Consider the following 17,670-nt stretch of genomic DNA (forward strand, 5'->3'; position numbering starts at 1 on the left):
TTTTGTATGGATACCAGATTGAACTTGCGTAATCTAGCTGGGACATGACAAGTGATCTGTATAATGGTATAAATAATTTTGTGTCCATAAAATGAAATGTTCTACGTAACATACCAAACATTGAATTGGCTTTTTTTACTTTGTTGCTGATATGGTTTTCAAAGCTTAAATCTGATGCTATACATGTAGTTACTCCAATATCTTTCTCACTTGTTGTAGTCAGCAGTTGTTTATTCATTAAGTTGTAATGGTGGTTTGCATTTGTAGACTTTCCAATATGCATATGTTTACATTTGTCCGGATGCATTTTTAATAAGCAATCTTCACTCCATTTGCTCATGGTATCCAAATCGTTTTGCAGGATTTTCCTATCTTCTTCGTTGGAAATTACTTTGAAATTTTTTGTGTCGTCTGCACAAAGATATATCTCGGAGTTTACTAGATTAGGGAGCTCATTAATGAAGATGACAAAGAGAAGTGGTCCGAGCACTGAACCTTGTGGTTTTCCAGAAGTGACTTTTGTCCACTCTGAATCTTCCCCGTTAACTGTGACTTTTTGATGCCTTCCTATAAGAAAGTTTGAAATCCAAACATTAAAAAAAATCTATTTGGTGCAGAGGGCTTGTTATATAGGGGAATACCACCCGCATGTCTTTTGTATGACTTTCTGCTTTCTACTATTATGTTTTAAACAATATGAATTGAACTATTGTAAGTCTAACTGTTCTCGTGTCTGTTATATATACAATGTATGCATTGCTCATCCTAATATTGTTGATTACTTATCCGATTACATGTATATTGTTTTACTATTTTCAGAGATTTAATTACTATTTAAATCTCTGCTGTTTTATTGATTTTTTAATCAAAATATTTGTCGTGGAAATAGCGCTTATGTTAGTATCTATGTGCATGTATATATACGTGACTCTAAATAAAGTTTCATGTATCCTAATTATTTGCCGGTATTATAAAAGTGGTTTTTTTTTTATAAAGAACATATTCTGTCGAACTATTTTATAACGTGAAAAATAGAAAAGAAGATAGATCAATAGAAATAGAAACACAATTCATTTTGACAAAATCTCTTTAATAGAAAAAGTGTGAGAGCTAAGGAAAACAAATCTTGATAAATCGTTGGCCTGTCCCTTCTCAGAATTATTGCTGAACAAATTAAAATTGTTCAAATTGTGATTCATGTAACAACTCTACCGTAGATTCAATCAAATATTGCTTCTCGATTCGTTGATTTTGCAATAGCCGCGAGATACTTGTAAAATAATACACCTATATTATAAGACTCTTTCATATGTGGATATGAAGGATAGGGATATTCTACCCGAGGGTCACAAAATGTAGTAAAACCCGAGGCTTACCGAGGGTTTTGCAACATTTTGTGATCCCGAGGGTAGAATATACCTATCCTTCATATCCACTTATGAAAGAGTATTTTTCTTTCATACCTCGACGTTTTATTGCAATTTTACAACTATAATATCCCGCCATTTTGAAATAAAATCGAAGAAATCCACGGCTAGAGGTCAATTTTTCATATATGAAAAATAACGTGATATTTTCAACAAATATTCCGTTGTTTGCATCTTTTATAGTAAAACTAGTCAAGTTTGTGAAAAAAATGTTAAAATTCTACCGAGAAAATAGAAATTTTGTTGACGCTGTGACGTCACGAGGCTTTATTGCATTACCCATGCAATACAGCCTCAGGCGGTATGAGTTTATTGCCCTAGACCAGCCAGTACTATACCCGTAGGTATGAAAGAAAATATGTTATAATAGCGATGGTCTCATAATTGTTACTAAATGATAAAACTAAGAGAATTAATGCTTTATTTCTAAAAAGAAAATCTGAGATAAATAACCAATAATGGTATTTATATTGTGTATGCCTTCCTATAGATTTGATTGATTATCCTTCGATTCTATTTAAACAGAACACCGATATCTATTAATTTATGCATTGAAAATAAATACATACTCAGTTTCCGCGATATTCAACCGACAGTCTATAACCTTGCAAATATCCGGACAAGATATCCGGTACGTCATATAGACTCGTTGAAAAACACATGGGTCTGGACGAAGTGAAAATATTACAAGTAGCCGTTCTAGAGTCGGGGCTCTTTGAGCCCGAACTATGCTCCTTTACATAAAGTCTTGAATTCTAACATATCGTTTCAAGAAATTTGATTGTGAAATCATGATAGTCTTTAATATTTGAATGATAATAAACACAGAATGATCTATCGTTACATGATAAATCACAGGGACCTGGCACGAAAATTTTTAACCATTAGTATACATATATATATTATAGTATTATACTATAATATATATATATGTATACTGTTAGTTTTAAAAAATCGTGCCAGGTCCCTGTGTGATAAATTGCGCCTTTGGTGCATGATTATTATACGATGTCATATTTATCCATATATATTTCCTACGATATGATGACCCATGTCTTTTTTCTATGTATGTATGCATGACTAAATGGCTAAATTGTCATTACCGAATAGAAATATGATAAGTGTAAGTTGGTAAGCATGATGTTACAGCGTCAATGAAAAATTGGAATACCAAAACAGAATTTTTAGTGAACGATACTTCATGGTATACACATAATAGCTTCCTTTAACAGATATGTTGAAATTAATTATAAAAGCGTACGTTGGTTCAACGTTGAATTCCAAATCAACTTTGCTTCAACGTTGTATTTCATCCAAATATTCAAGATTGAAACAACGTTGAATAAATGTTTATTAAATGTTTATCAACGTCTGGTCTGCCGGGAACCGGAGTGGAGGCAGGGTATGATCATTAATTCGTTCTATATCCACCCCAGTTCGAATATGTCATAGCATACTATCTCTGTTTCTGAAATTTTCAAAATGAGTCTCAGCGGTTCATTCCCACTCAGCCAACATGTTATTTTTGCTATATAAACTTTACCTGAGTTTACCTGTGTAAAAGTTGGCTATAGTCTGTATCAATTATGTCGATTAATTCCAGGTGTAAAGGTAAGAAGGGAAGCAGAATTTAGCTGTATAAAATTAAAATACAATTCTTATAATATTATAAATTTAAAAAAAAATGATGTGTGAATTTGGCTGTACCAAATGTAAACCTTATGATATGTAAGTAATATGTTTTGTTAAGATAAAATGATTTTTTTTTAATCTATGTTCAAAATAAGGATGCAGGTTAATGTGCATTGCATAATGATATATTTTTTTCATAATTATAAAGGTTTTTTTTTCTGTGTTATTTAATTAATCGGTAATTTACATTGGTTTCGGATACATTGCATATTACATTTACAATTAGAACGAATATACGTACCAGGCCTGCTATACCTTTCGAAAGACGACACCATTTTCTGTCTAAAAGTCTTTTGAGCTACAATATTGCAGCTAATTTACAATGTATATTTGCAAATAATTCAATGTTGCTTGTTACGAGCATTTCCATTGGCTTAAAAATTTACTTTATCAGCCCATAAAGGAAAAAATGGCGTCGCCGTTTGTAACGTCGCTTCTGATTGGCTGAGATGACGGCGTAATAATTTCATAGACAAAAGAGTCCCAAAATGAACTTTAAATGTTGAAGAGATTATCTTTAGTAAATTGAATTATAAGGATTAATTTGAATAGATTTTTATGTTATGGAGATATAACACAAAAATCTGAGTGTACTCTCATCATAAACCGCTTCGCGGTTTATTTAGAGTACACTCAGATTTTTGTGTTATATCTCCATAACATAAAAAAACTATTCAAGTTAATCCTTAAACAGTTTCCGGATATCTATACATACATGTATATCCCAACGTCACTCCGACTATATATACCGGTATGCTGCTTTGCCTCACTTTTCAGTTATTTTTAAGGCAGTTGACTTTTATTTTTTATATTTGTTTCCAATTTTGAGAATTCATTAAAGTAAATAATGGTGTAACAATCTTTTAACACACAGCAGATTTAAGGAATCTACACCGACTGAGGGATAAATTAGATAATCATTGAAATAACACAGACTTAAGGATGTACTCCTCTGAGAAGTCAAAATTTTCTTGTATTAAACTTTTTTTCTTATATAGATTTTTGGAAACAGGAGTTCATACCATGAAAGAAAATGGAAGAAAAAACATATGTCCGTGTGCTCGTTTTTGAGCTTTTGTCACTCAAAGATACCAAAATGACAAAATAGTGGATTTTATTGGAATTTAGCCGTTTTAACCACATACACTAGGATTTAAAGCCATAATTCCCTAATGAGGTTTTTGATATGTATGGATGTTTGTAGAATTTATTTTCAAGTAGTATTCATTGAAAATATACCAGTTATGATTAATAAGAGTCATATTTTTTTTCGAAATAACAACATATGCTACCCCTACCCCTTCATTTTGAGCTCCAAAATGCACCATTTTCAGCCATTTTTGTCAAATTTAACCCTTTAATGAAAAGTTCTGGTATTAAACTTTTCTCAGTAGTTTGCATATCAATAGGGAAAGAGTTGTTCTTTCTAAATCAGGCAGAAAAATGGGGGGTCCGTGTGCTTACTTTTTTGCTCCATTTAAATATTTGTTATTTTTCAATATTTTTAACTAAAAAATAAAAGTGCTCAAATTACCATTAAATGTAGAAATAAAGTGACAAAAGTGTATCATTTCACACTTTAATGTTCAATATTTTAATTAAAATGAACCCAGTGAAGATTGACAGCAAAAATTAACTCGATACAGCTGAAAATGTTGACGCGGTGATAATTTAAGTAAAAACAATTTAAGTAAAAAATCGGAAAACGGTGGCTCTACTTAAAGCCAAAAAAGACACAATTTCAAAATGGCCGCCAAATGGGCCATTTCTTAAAATCGCTGTGTAAAAAAATCTACTAAAAATAGAAATGTAATTTTTTCACAAAATTTGCTACAGACCACATGCTATAGATATTGATAAATCGTATTTGAAAATCTCATAACATTTTTGATCTATGTCGAAACGAGACTTCAACAGGACTAAAACCACAGAAGAATACATCCTTAACAGAGATTTGTGTAACATCTCATGACTAGAAGTATCGATACCAACGGGATATCATTCACCTCAGGAAAAAAGACATTAATAGTTTCAATGGTATTATGACATCTAAGAGGTTCGTCTATGATTTCAGATGATCAAACAAAAACGATTCAGAAAATTATAATTTACTGTCAGTGTGGTGTTATCAAACTATGTACTTAGTTGTTTCCCATGTGTAATCTAGACACTATATGTACATGTGAAGTGCAGTATATATATGTTCCCCGTTTTGTAAACCATTTGGCATTAATTTCTGTCATATTTTGGTAATAGGCTAAAATATATAATTCTATATAAGATAATCATTGTTTTACTAGTATCTAACATACAATTTCTCAGTATCTGCATTTAAATGAAAACCTACATATAAGAATATACCACCAACGTAGTAATGATGTTTTTGTTCAAGAATTATATAGTGCGTTCGATGTATCTCCTAAATGTTATTTGTAGAAACATATTGTTGATAATTTTTGTACACAGTTCTATTTAATTAAGCCTGTAAATCATAAATTCAAGAAGTTTTTAAGCCAATTCCGTATGCAATGTCATAGTCTTAATATCGAATCCGGACGTTATAATAATATTCCTAGAAATCAAAGGACTTGTTCATTATATGATAAAAATGACGTCGAAGATGAAGTACATTTTGTTCTTCTCTGTCCGGCATATTCTGAATTAAGAGAAAAATACATTAACAGATATTTTTATCATAGACCAAGCGTGCATAAGTTTATAGAATTATTCTCTTGTCAAGATGTTAAAATTTTGAATATGTTGGGTAACTTTTTGTTTCGTGCAACAGAGAAAAGAAAAACTCTGCTCACAATTAGTTAAATGATAAAATTGCTTTTATTTGCCGTCAGCATCAACGTGGGTTCTGTTGTGATCACGTCTTTTATACATATGTAGCTTATTAGTATATTGAAATACTGAAATATTGTCCTCCGCCATCTTATACTTGTATACATTGTATGTCATATTATAATGATAATAATTGTACTGTTCCCTATATGCTTTTTATGCATTTGGATGAAATAAAAAAACTTGAAAAAAAAAACTTGAACTGTGACCTTATTGTACAGGTGTAGCACAGGTAAATACAGGTAAGTCATTTTCTAAAACAGACTATAACTTACCTGTAATTAGCCCCTATTGTTCTCTATTGTTCCTCCGCTTAATGTTAAAATAGGATATGTTGGCTGAGTGGGAAGACACCGTCTCGGTAGGCCTAGCTGCAACTTCGCTAGCCAAGGGTATTAGTCCGATTCTCTTTCAGAATCAGACTAATACCCATGGCTAGCGAAGTTGGCCTAGCTGTGATTTGTCAGTTTTCCCCTGAACTGCCTTCAGATTTGCTATGATATATTTTAGGGATGGATATAACGACGGTCGATAGTAACCCCGGAAGTACCGAGAATGATAATGTATAATAATAAAAAAAAGGATTTATCGAACAACATGATTGTGCAAAGTAAACCTTGCTGTGCTCATTTTGAGAACGTCTAATAAATCGTGTAAAGGTCGCTTGCTATCAACAACTCCTGGTTCTATATATGATCATTTTGTTGAACACTTTTCAGGGTGAAGCATCATGTTGTGTGTATATTTTGATTTTCGTTTTATTTCATGTACTGTATGTGTGTACGGCATCATGAAAACTGGCGGAGAACTTCGCAAACAATACGACTATTCATTTGAACTCATCCTCGATATTCCAGGGGTTCCGGTCACTTACGATCTCTACACCCCTGGACTATCTCATAGTCATTTGACCAATCACAGGCTAGCAGAGACTACAGAGAGAGCGACACCTAACATCAAAGCTACAGTTAGCCACAATGTACCGTTATATATACGCCTCTTGTGTTGTACATCAAATGACTAAATTACCTGTTCTATTCTGTTGCCTCCAGTTTTACTATGAGATAGTCCAGGGGTGTAGAGATCTTAAGTGATCGGTACCCCTGGAATATCAAAGATGATTTGAACTTGGCGCGTGTAAAACATATGGTACATAGAGGTTTATTCCCAAATCGAATGCGCCTACTGTTCTATAAATAATGACCAGACCTCGTTTTCGCTTCCGTCTGCACACTGACTTTAGAACAGTCAACACCTGAAATAAACCGAAAATGGCTCTTTCGCCGGAGGACACGCGTAAAGTTTGCTTCGAGCCCGATAAAGCGACAAAGGTAACTATCTTACACATGAATCATAAGTTAGTGTCTAATTATCTACATGTTGTACCGTAACATAACTTACCAGTACATTACCTGGGTGATTATGATATGTGCGCTAAGTACGTATACAAATGTACATGTAATCTTATATGTAACATTTGGTATTATATTATAACAGCTATATGTAACAATCAAGTATCGATTAGCACAAATTTTAATATTATATAAACCTATAACGATATAATTTAAATGTAATTTGTGATGTATTTTATCTACAAGACACAAGGCCGCACCTGTACTCAGTAGTGATATGTCATCTCCGGGATTTAAGCTGGGAAATCCGGTATGATGAAAGGATGGAGACTAAATTACGTGGACACAATGTCCATGTACATTATACAATCAATGTCTGAAATAATTATAATAATGTGACCCTCTCAAAATGCAATATTGATGTCAGGCTATTGTATATACCCGTCCAGGTCAACTTTTCCCTATTAAAGACTTACTCCAAGAGTAGAGGGGGCTTATAATTAACACCTGACCTTGGTCTTCAATCAAAGTCACATGTCAATTAGACTAAAGTCTTTGAACACTTTTTTGTCAATAACGAACGGGTTAAGAGATCTAGACCTGATATTGTCTTTTAATTGAGCCTGTGGCATGCTGAAATGAGAACTAGCTTCAAATGACTGACCTTGACCTTCATTCAAGTTCGTATAGGTCCAAATTAATAGTCTAAAATAATTGAATGCTTCCTTGTTTTAATCACTTAGACCCATTGATATTGAGCATGTGTTATGCAACAACTTTGTAGGATAAATGGCTTAAAAGTTTGTTCAAACGAATGACCTTGACCTTCATTCACGGTAACAGAGTTCAAATTGGTTGAAATACAGGTACTTGAACAAAGCCATGTCAATAAAAAGCATAAGAGATCTGATAATAGGCAAGTGACATCTGGGATAAAGGACTATTACCTTTGTTTAAATGAATGATCTTGATCTGCATTTTAAGTTATTTTGGTAAGACCTGGACAAATCTCAAATTATCTTATTCACCATGATCTCCAGGTAGCAGATGGGCCCTTGTTTTGTTACCATATTCAACATAATAAGGGCACATAGATAACTGAAAAAAAATGAAGGGCAATGAAAACCAATATAAATGCTTTCATTGCAGGCCTTCCAAAAGATCTTACATATCCAAAGTTCAAAGCATGGTCAAGTTCTGCTTACATTGTCCTGTTTTGACCATTGAAATTATGGATAGCCCCATGTAAATTTAACAGTTCAAAAAATAAATTTCCCTAACTCTTTGAAAACGAGGCTGCATGAAAATGTCACCATAGCCAGTTTGGAGGTCATTTTCGGATTCCTATAATATAAATTAATTTCTTCTCATGCAGAGCGATTTTGTTAGGAACTTTTATTTTTCTATTTCATAAGAAATTATACAGGGTATATTATTACCATTTTTACTGGTTTTAGGCTTCCTTTGCTCAATTATTCACTTTAATAGAACTGGACTACCATTTCATAATGTTCTTGCACAAAATAATCCATAAATTGATTTGCAAGAGAAATAAAAAAGAAACCAGTGTGTATTTTTGTTATTGCTTCGATCAATCTTACAAATCTGAAATTGAATGCAGACTGAAAATATAATATTATATTTTCAGTCTGCAGTCACAATTGATATCTTACAGCAAGGAAGATAACTCTGTAATATGCAAAGATGGAATACAGTTAAGTAGGGTCATGTCAATATTGGATCATTGTTTAATCTTGTATATCTATTTCAGGGCTTTTATTTTCAACAAACCATGATGAGAATTAAAGATCCTAAAGCCTCCCTGGAATTTTACACAAAAGTAATGGGAATGAGGTAATTTCTGCTCCCTATGTGTGAAAGTTCAGATTATAATTGTAACCATGATTTCCCAATGGAAACTTACAACTAAATCTAGATCTATCAAATTTGGAATGCGAGTTAATTACTGTAAACATATTGGCTGTTTTATATTAGCGCTTCTCATGGCCTTTGAAGCGTATGTACAGCGCTAAATTTTGTTAAAGGGTACTTTTTACGGAATTGCACTTATTTACTTATTTTCCCGCTAATAAATCATTACTGACAATTTCCCGACTTTAAGCAAACATTTGACTGCGATAAAATAAACCAATTGACACTATCTGATAGTTGTTTTTTTTTGTAATAGGCTACTGAAGAAATTGGATTTTGAAAATATGAAGTTCTCCCTATATTTCTTGGCCTATAATGACGGTACAGAAATACCAGACGATGAAAAGGAGAAAACAAGATATTGTTTTAATCAGGTAGCCACACTAGAACTCACACAGTAAGTACGATGTGATTACGGCCAAATTAAAGTTTGATTTCTAAAATTAACCCAAGCGCACCGTAGCCATTACATACAGTACTGTCGAGATCTCGAATTTCATCCTTTATAGAGTCACAAAATTACGCATTATGGTCTTATGGATAACTTTGTCGGCAAAAATTTTGGAATCTAGTTTATTACATACAAAGGAGTCAGTTTGTAGTTACTTTTTATCATATTTTTCAACAAAATTTTGAGGATTTTAAAAGCCGTGTGCATTGTGTCCTGGTCGGCATTTTCATAAATCTAAATGTAGTCTATCGAACATGTATTCAAATTATTTAAAAGTATTATCACTTCACATAGCAACTCATGAAATAAAAGCGACTGAAATTAAAATATAAACACTACAACATTAAAACTTAACGATTTCAGCATTTTATTTTTCAAGATATCAGCAGCCATACGTGTACGTACACATCTACATTGTGTAGATCTGCATTTACGTGTAACACATTGGTGTATAGCATTTCTTCAAAACAAGATACATGATAAAGAACGAAATATATATTTTTTAGTATTAAGTGAGATATGTGTTGGTAATTACGTATCAATATTATTAATTAATTTCTCCAACTATGGGTTGTGGCCTGGAGTGATCTAAAAGCGAAGCCAAGCACGAGCGGCCGTGGTCTGGCCAGGTGGTTCACGTACTTAAGGGGATCTTTCTCAAATATCATATGTTGGTCTGGCCCTAGGTGGTTCATCTTTTCTTTGGATTTTGATAGTTAAAATAGTGTTGTGAACAGCTTTTTCATGTATAACAGAAACATAACACAATAAAATCAATATAATTCATAAATTGTTCACAAAATGGATTTCTACGAGTGAAGAAAAATGGGTTCGTGTGACGGTCCTACACCGCTTCGCGAGCTGGCTTCAACACTAAATATACACTAAATATACACAAATATATTTAGCAATAAACAATTGTAAATATAAAAGAAAAAGTCTCTAATCTCTGAAAAAATAGGAAACAATTTTAAAATCGGAATTTGCAAGTATGAAAGTGTATACTGTTGTCAAAGGATCGATTGTGTAGCAGGGATGTACGTATCTGTTATTGTTTTATTAGTCGCCATACTGTGTTTGTACCTTTGAGGACCCAGATGTAAACTTCCTGCGACGTCACACCATCTTTTCTGAAATCTCCTATAACAAGTGACATTAGACAGTTGTAACCACGTTTGTTTTGTGTAAATTTCAAGCAGGGTATCATACTTACTCTTGCATCTGATCAACTTTGGAAACTTACGGAACAATACAAAGGAAATCAGGTTTATATAGCCAATAAAAAACATGACAAAACGGATAACTTTCAGTACTGGTCAAAGATACTTACAATGTTATTTAGCAGATTATATTTGTAGCAGGTTTTAATTGTACATATATATAATGATACAGTCACCTTCTAACTTCGCGCTAGCGTGAATTTCCCTTTAGTTCAGTCAATAGAACGGTGGACCAGTAAGTCTGAGGTCGCGGGTTCAAGCAGGGCTGGCAGCACACTACTCTAGCCCTTTTACATATCTAATTAATTTCACATCATCCTAGGTCCTAGGTGTATTTGCTGCACATTGATTACTAACCCATGAACAAAATCCACATTTGCTGCGGTTCTAATAAATATTTATAAATTTACCCAGCCTTGCATAAGAGAAACAGAATAAAAATTATTATACAATATCAGTCTGGGTGAGCTTTAGATCTAGTACCAAAGAAAGACATCGAAGTGTGACACTGGTAAGAAGTCACCACATGCACAGAGACTGGACAGTGGTGTAAATTACCACTATTTTGAATAGCGAAACAAGTCTATCGTATAATTTTCAAAATAATAAACAAACTTATATGTAACAAAAAACACAATTAACAAAGTTCAAAGTAATTTCACATTTAAAGTTCTGATGAAGTACTATAATACATCAAGGATGTAAACCATCTTATGCGATAGTGCGGCGTAGACCTGTTGCAGAGGATGATTTCATATAAACTTAGGCTTGTGGGTATATATCTGTGATATAATATTTATTAATTATTTGTTACCTTTTTGAATGTGCAAAATGCCTAAGAGCAGGGGCCTTATAGACGCATTTTGTATTGGAAATTAAGGTTTTAGGAAGAAGTTAGTGTGCACTTAATGTCTAACAGACATATTTCTAGTTTTAATTAACAACAACTGTAAAAACATATTACTCACAACATACATTGCCATAAAATAAATTTGAGACCTATAGTCATTTGAAGATCAAAGAGATTTTTGAGATGTAATTATACATGTATGTTATTTTTTTTTCCTTGCAGTAATTGGGGAACAGAATCTGATCCAGAATTTTCAAGTTACCATAATGGCAATACTGAACCTAGAGGATTTGGTAAGAATATTAATTGATACTTAATCTTACCAATAATTAATTGTTGTCTGGCAAACAGCAACACTGTTTAGCCTGTTGTTACTCTTGATTTATCTAGTTTTACATTAGCCTAATCTTAATGATTAACTCACTTTTTCAGTTATTTTTTTTATTGCTGGATGGCTTTATAATTATCATGTGACAATTTGATTTTGTGATATACATGTACTAGTATAGTGGTTTCTTCTTTAAGTTATTGAATTATTTGTTATGAACACAGGGACCTGGCATGAATTTTTTTAACCAACATGTATTTTGAGGGTATGAACTCAGCATTCGAGTCATGGTTAAAATAAGTGAGCACCATGACCTTTAAATGGAGTTTCTACAAAGCAGGGGATATGACACCTCCAAAGAAGATTGTGGATGAACACAGTTATGGCTACTATTTACCACCACAAGCGTAGATTTTGTGATTTTTAATTGGCTTGGTTTTTGTGGTACCCATTAGAGGCAAGACAACATTTTGAGGGGACAGGGAAATGTCTACCTAGCATATTTTTCGTAAATTTCCCGATTCTTCAGGCCATAACTTGATCAATACTTGGCCAATTTTGTTCATAAAGCACTCATCGGAAAGATAAATTATTTCTTTTTAAGAAAAGGTATACGTCAACGGTGTAAAGAGCCCGTTTATTAAAAAAACACGGTTTAAAAAAAATAGGTATGTTTTTCTCGACCGCCGAGTTCATACCCGTTAATACTATAATATGATATATGTATACCATTGGTTAAAAAATTTATGCCAGGTCCCTGTGGTTATGTATGGCAGTGGACTGTTATACATGTGTGGATGAACTTTCAGGTCATATTGGAATGGTGGTGCCAAATGTAGAAGAAGCATGCCAGCGGTTTGAAGAAATGGGGGTGAAGTTCATAAAAAAGCCAAATGATGGTAAATTGACAAAATTATTACATTTTGTATATTTGTTTAATTAGCAGCAAACTTTTACATTAATTGTCATACCATACAATAATATTTTTCATTAAATATTTGTATAATTGACTTCAGAAATATTTAACAACATTAGCAGTAGTTAGTACCTAGCACTAATTAAACATTGTTTTACAGTCAAATACATGTAGAGTTAAATTAAGGGAAGTAACTCTAACAGATAAAAATACTGTATTTTTCTTATTTCTCGTGTACCTACAACAAAACATGATAATCAGAAACATGAGCTAATCAGACAATAAACTTATTATCATCAAATGTTTTATGTTGTTTTTAGGAAAGATGAAAGGTTTGGCATTCATACAGGACCCAGACGGTTACTGGATCGAAATCCTTAATCCCATGAACATGGCAGGCTCTTTCTAGGAATGGAGTCTTCTAACACTTGTAATCTGTCTAATCTAAATGTCCAGAGAGGATCTCAAACCCCAGCCTGTGTATTCAGACATTAAGCTACAGCAGTGTTTAAAGAAGTATTCAATTATTCATAGATTGTTTTCATATTTTTATATACATGTACATAAATATATATTCAAGAATTTATTGACAAGACAGAATAGGAAACATGTTATTTATGCATCATGGACAATGACAGTCAACTGCAATATTTTATATGATTATAAATATATCCTTTATTTATGTCTGAGTAGCTGTAGCTGAAAATAAATACTGATCATGATACAAGACTGTAATGTTACTCTAGTTATCTCCCCTGTTTGTTGCCTTTGCTAATTATATTTGATGAAGTGTTTTTAATTTGATTTTGAATTGTTTGTTTTTCAATTGTTCTGTTTTATGAAACAACCATGAGTACATATTATGAAAATAGTATACCCATTCAATGAAAGAATTTGTAGAATATTTTACTTGTCTAAGAATGATGTAAGGAAGTAAACTACAATTTATATAGAGACATCATGGCAAGTACAATAACATACATGTATTATATTCTATAACTATCCGTCTTGACAGCTGTACCGATAATTGTCTTTTGTCCAGAAAAAGTTTATATTTCCTCCTTTCTGTTCATGTTAAACTATTGTAAAGTCATTACAAAATATTATCTGTTGAATTCAAACCTTAATACCAGAAACATAAATACATAGAGATTGGAAACTCCTTCTTTGTCTTTGTTGACAGGCAGCGGGATGTCTGGTTTAAAGTCATTTTCTCTTGGCTAACTACTTTTAAGTGTGTTCTTTAAAACATGATATTTTTGTATCAACACAAAGTTTAAACATTTTATTGTGGTTTGATGTTACCAGTTTTCCTGATTGATGTTATTTAATATGATTTTTGAAATCATGAAAATCGGCAGTTTTACCTGGTTTTTGGAAAATAGGACATTTAAAACCGGAAATCTCTATGTATATATGTTTCTATTAATACCTAAGGTTCCATTGATGAAATGACAAAGGATATATATGTCTACTTCTAAGTTGAAATCAACAAAAACTTTTATGTTGATATGTTTTATATGCCATTGTGTAAAAATATCACAAGAATGTTCATGATGATGGTCTCTCACTGTCCGGTCCTCTTCTACATTCCATCTTTTACTATATTGTTGGAATAGCACGGAAAACAAAATCTATCATGGAAACTGTGATATGTCACCCTAACTATGGTAATTTGATTAGTGATTAGGGGTTATATGATAAAAACTAATCATTTCATGGCTTCATTTTCTAATAACTACGCCAAACTGGGAGGTTACGATTTAAATCATATTTACTTTTTTGAAGATGTCAATGTTTTCTTATATTTTGAGTAAAATGCATGATTTACTGCCATTTGGGATCATCAATATATATTTCCAAATTTGATACATTATAATACGGACATCTGTGTTTACACCATGTGTTACTATGATGTCATTGTATCCTTTGAATTTATTATCCTAGTCTTCGGGTGTCTACTCTGATTCCTAGTCTTTCCAAACATCACAGGTTATGTGAGTCATTTTGTATCTTTGCTAGAATAATGGAGTTTTAATGGACTTGTATTGGGAATACTATTGTGTGTGTTTCTGGTTTTTTGTTTGTATGGTTTTAGTTCCACTTGTTAAATGGCTTTAACTTGTCAAAACATCTCGTTAAGGATAATTTGAAGAGTTTTTTATGATTTGTTTTGTGTTATGTGGTATTCTTCTTATTGAAGATGCCTTTACCAGATGTATTCATTACCTGTTGGGTTGGATTGATTCTGGTTTTTCACTTTATACATTTTAAGTTCCTTCTTTTATATGTCAACTGTCAAGCCAGTCAATATACTATTAAACCATGTTTGCCAAAGCATAAACAATGTATTTTTCACATAGTGCTAAAAGATCAGAGAAGAAAATGTAGTTGGTCATTCCCAGTCCTATCTTCTGAAAATCAGATCACTAGTAACTATTCTGACTTAAAAGTATTCTCTTTAATCATCATAAGTTGAATATTTTCCTTTGTTTCCAAATTTTGTCTGGATCTAATTCATAGCTTTCCAAGTATCAAGTATTTCTGTTAAGTCATGTTAAGAATAAAAACTGGAATGTTTCTCTTTTCAAATATTGGATTTTCTGTACAAACTATCACACTGTCATGAGTGGTGTATACAGCTTGTGAGTTTTTGTGATGTTAATTAAAATACAATGTCTTAAGTCTCAATTGTTAAAAATAAATTAAAAATATATATAAATAATTTATTTCGATTTATTGTATTCCTTGCTTTGGAGATTTTCTAAATATTTTATTGTGAACGTTTTGTATCACAAGTAGTGGCTGAACAGGGTTCCCCATTTAGGACTAATAGTACCTTCTACAAATGAATAATTCAATTAAGAAATATACCATGATTTCTGCCTGGTATATTCCATTCCTTTACTAGTAACTGATATTTATTTTATCAAACTAATGCGACAAGACCAGCATACCACAATATTCCATACAAAAGAGACACTCACTCATCATTCACAATGCATCTCTTACAAAATTTACCTTATAACATTAGTTTTAATCAGGCAAATTTTGTCTATTCACTATTTTTGCATATACATGTGTTAAAAGAGGTCATCTATGTCCGAACATTCGCTTAAAATTGGGAATAAAATATTCAAATGAAACAGTCCTATAAATAAAACTGGCAATTTTCAAGAGAAAGTTTTAAGAACGGAGAAAATGTGCATTAAGCATGAATGCAAGTGGAAAATATCAAAAGTTCATTATGCGAACGATATGTATACAGCATAACCATTATCATATTAATTATAGCAGTTAAAGTAATCGGTATGCAAAACTTGCATAGATTTAGGTTCTTCTGATATAGTTAGTAAAAAAGAAAAATGTTCAATGGCAAGAAAGATAGGATATACATCGATCCCTGCACGATGTCATTGTTGAGGTTATAGAATTATACTGCACTTGTTATATTTTATAGGTATAACGAACTTCAAGCATGTTGACTGAACACGATTTACATTTTTAGGTCATCTGACCGGAACGACCTATTGTCAGCATGCACCGTCCGTCTTCGTGCGCCGTGTGTAAACTTTTCATTCAAACGACTTCTTCTCAATAACCGAAAAGCCCAGAGTACTGACATTTGGCCTGTAGCATGCTGGGATGAAGGGCTACCAAGTTTGTTCAAATGAATGATCTTGACCTTTATTCAAGGTCACACGGGTAAAAAAGGCTGAAATCTTGAAACAACTTCTTCTCAAGAACCAGAAGGCCCAGGGTACCGATATTAGGCCTGTAGCATGCTGGGATAAAGGGCTACCAAGTTTGTTCAAATGAATGACCTTGATCTTCATTCAAGTCACAGGGGTCAAATAAGTTAAAATCATACATGCCATAATTTTCTAGGGGTGGTAAGGGAGATTGATAACCATTTTAAAGGATTTTGGTCTCAAAAAAGGGAGGTATACGCGCGACATATATGAATAAATTCTATACCTTTTATGATGAAATTCTTTGCAAACGATGTAAGCCCCATTATGACAAACATCTTGAAGCCATCTAATTAAAAATGCATACTGGTTTCGTGGCTGATATACATGTACATGTAATATGCATGAGCGAGGCTTCGGCTGCGATCTCATTGGCCGGCTATAAAAAGTCCACAGACGTGCATATGTTTGAATAGTAACGGCGAACTCATATACGTCCCGAGAAGAGAGACTTTTTATAGCCGGCCAATGAGATTATGCTTATATCGTCGCAATGACGGCACTTTGTATAGATGTATGTGATGATTTTGAAAGGAAAATTATCGGTCTTTCCAACAGTAGTAACCGTTTTTATGACGATGTAATAGAAATGTGTTTTTATAGCCGCTAAAGGTAGACTGGTTAGAAATTTGGAGTCTAAGGCTTTCCACCCTTCTCTCGTAGTACCATCAAGGATTTATGAGTGAGAAGTACCACTGTCTCTTAAAGGCCCATTACCTTTCAAGGATTTATACGAGTGTATATATGAAAACAATGGAGAGTCAATTCGCTGTATTCGTGACTACCGCCCGTATTTGAAACATAATACGACCGCGTTATGAAAATCATTTTATTTATTTTAATCAAATCGTTCAGAAGGTGATGATAAATATAGTATTAACGGTAAGTTAATAATTTTTGCGG

The 17,670-nt window shown here is 32.7% G+C and overlaps 1 protein-coding gene across 1 annotated transcript; it reads left to right on the forward strand.

The window, feature by feature from the left end:
• The first annotated feature begins 7,140 nt into the window (after positions 1-7,140).
• LOC138318885 (lactoylglutathione lyase-like) lies at positions 7,141-15,744 on the forward strand. Its single transcript, XM_069261688.1, has 6 exons — positions 7,141-7,297; positions 9,090-9,172; positions 9,507-9,647; positions 11,994-12,064; positions 12,909-12,998; positions 13,336-15,744. Exons 1-6 carry the CDS (start codon positions 7,238-7,240, stop codon positions 13,422-13,424), a joined length of 534 nt encoding a protein of 177 aa, XP_069117789.1. The 5' UTR covers positions 7,141-7,237; the 3' UTR covers positions 13,425-15,744.
• The last annotated feature ends 1,926 nt before the right edge of the window (positions 15,745-17,670 follow it).

Source organism: Argopecten irradians, chromosome 3 (genome assembly GCF_041381155.1).
Source record: "Argopecten irradians isolate NY chromosome 3, Ai_NY, whole genome shotgun sequence".
NCBI lineage: Eukaryota > Metazoa > Mollusca > Bivalvia > Pectinida > Pectinidae > Argopecten > Argopecten irradians.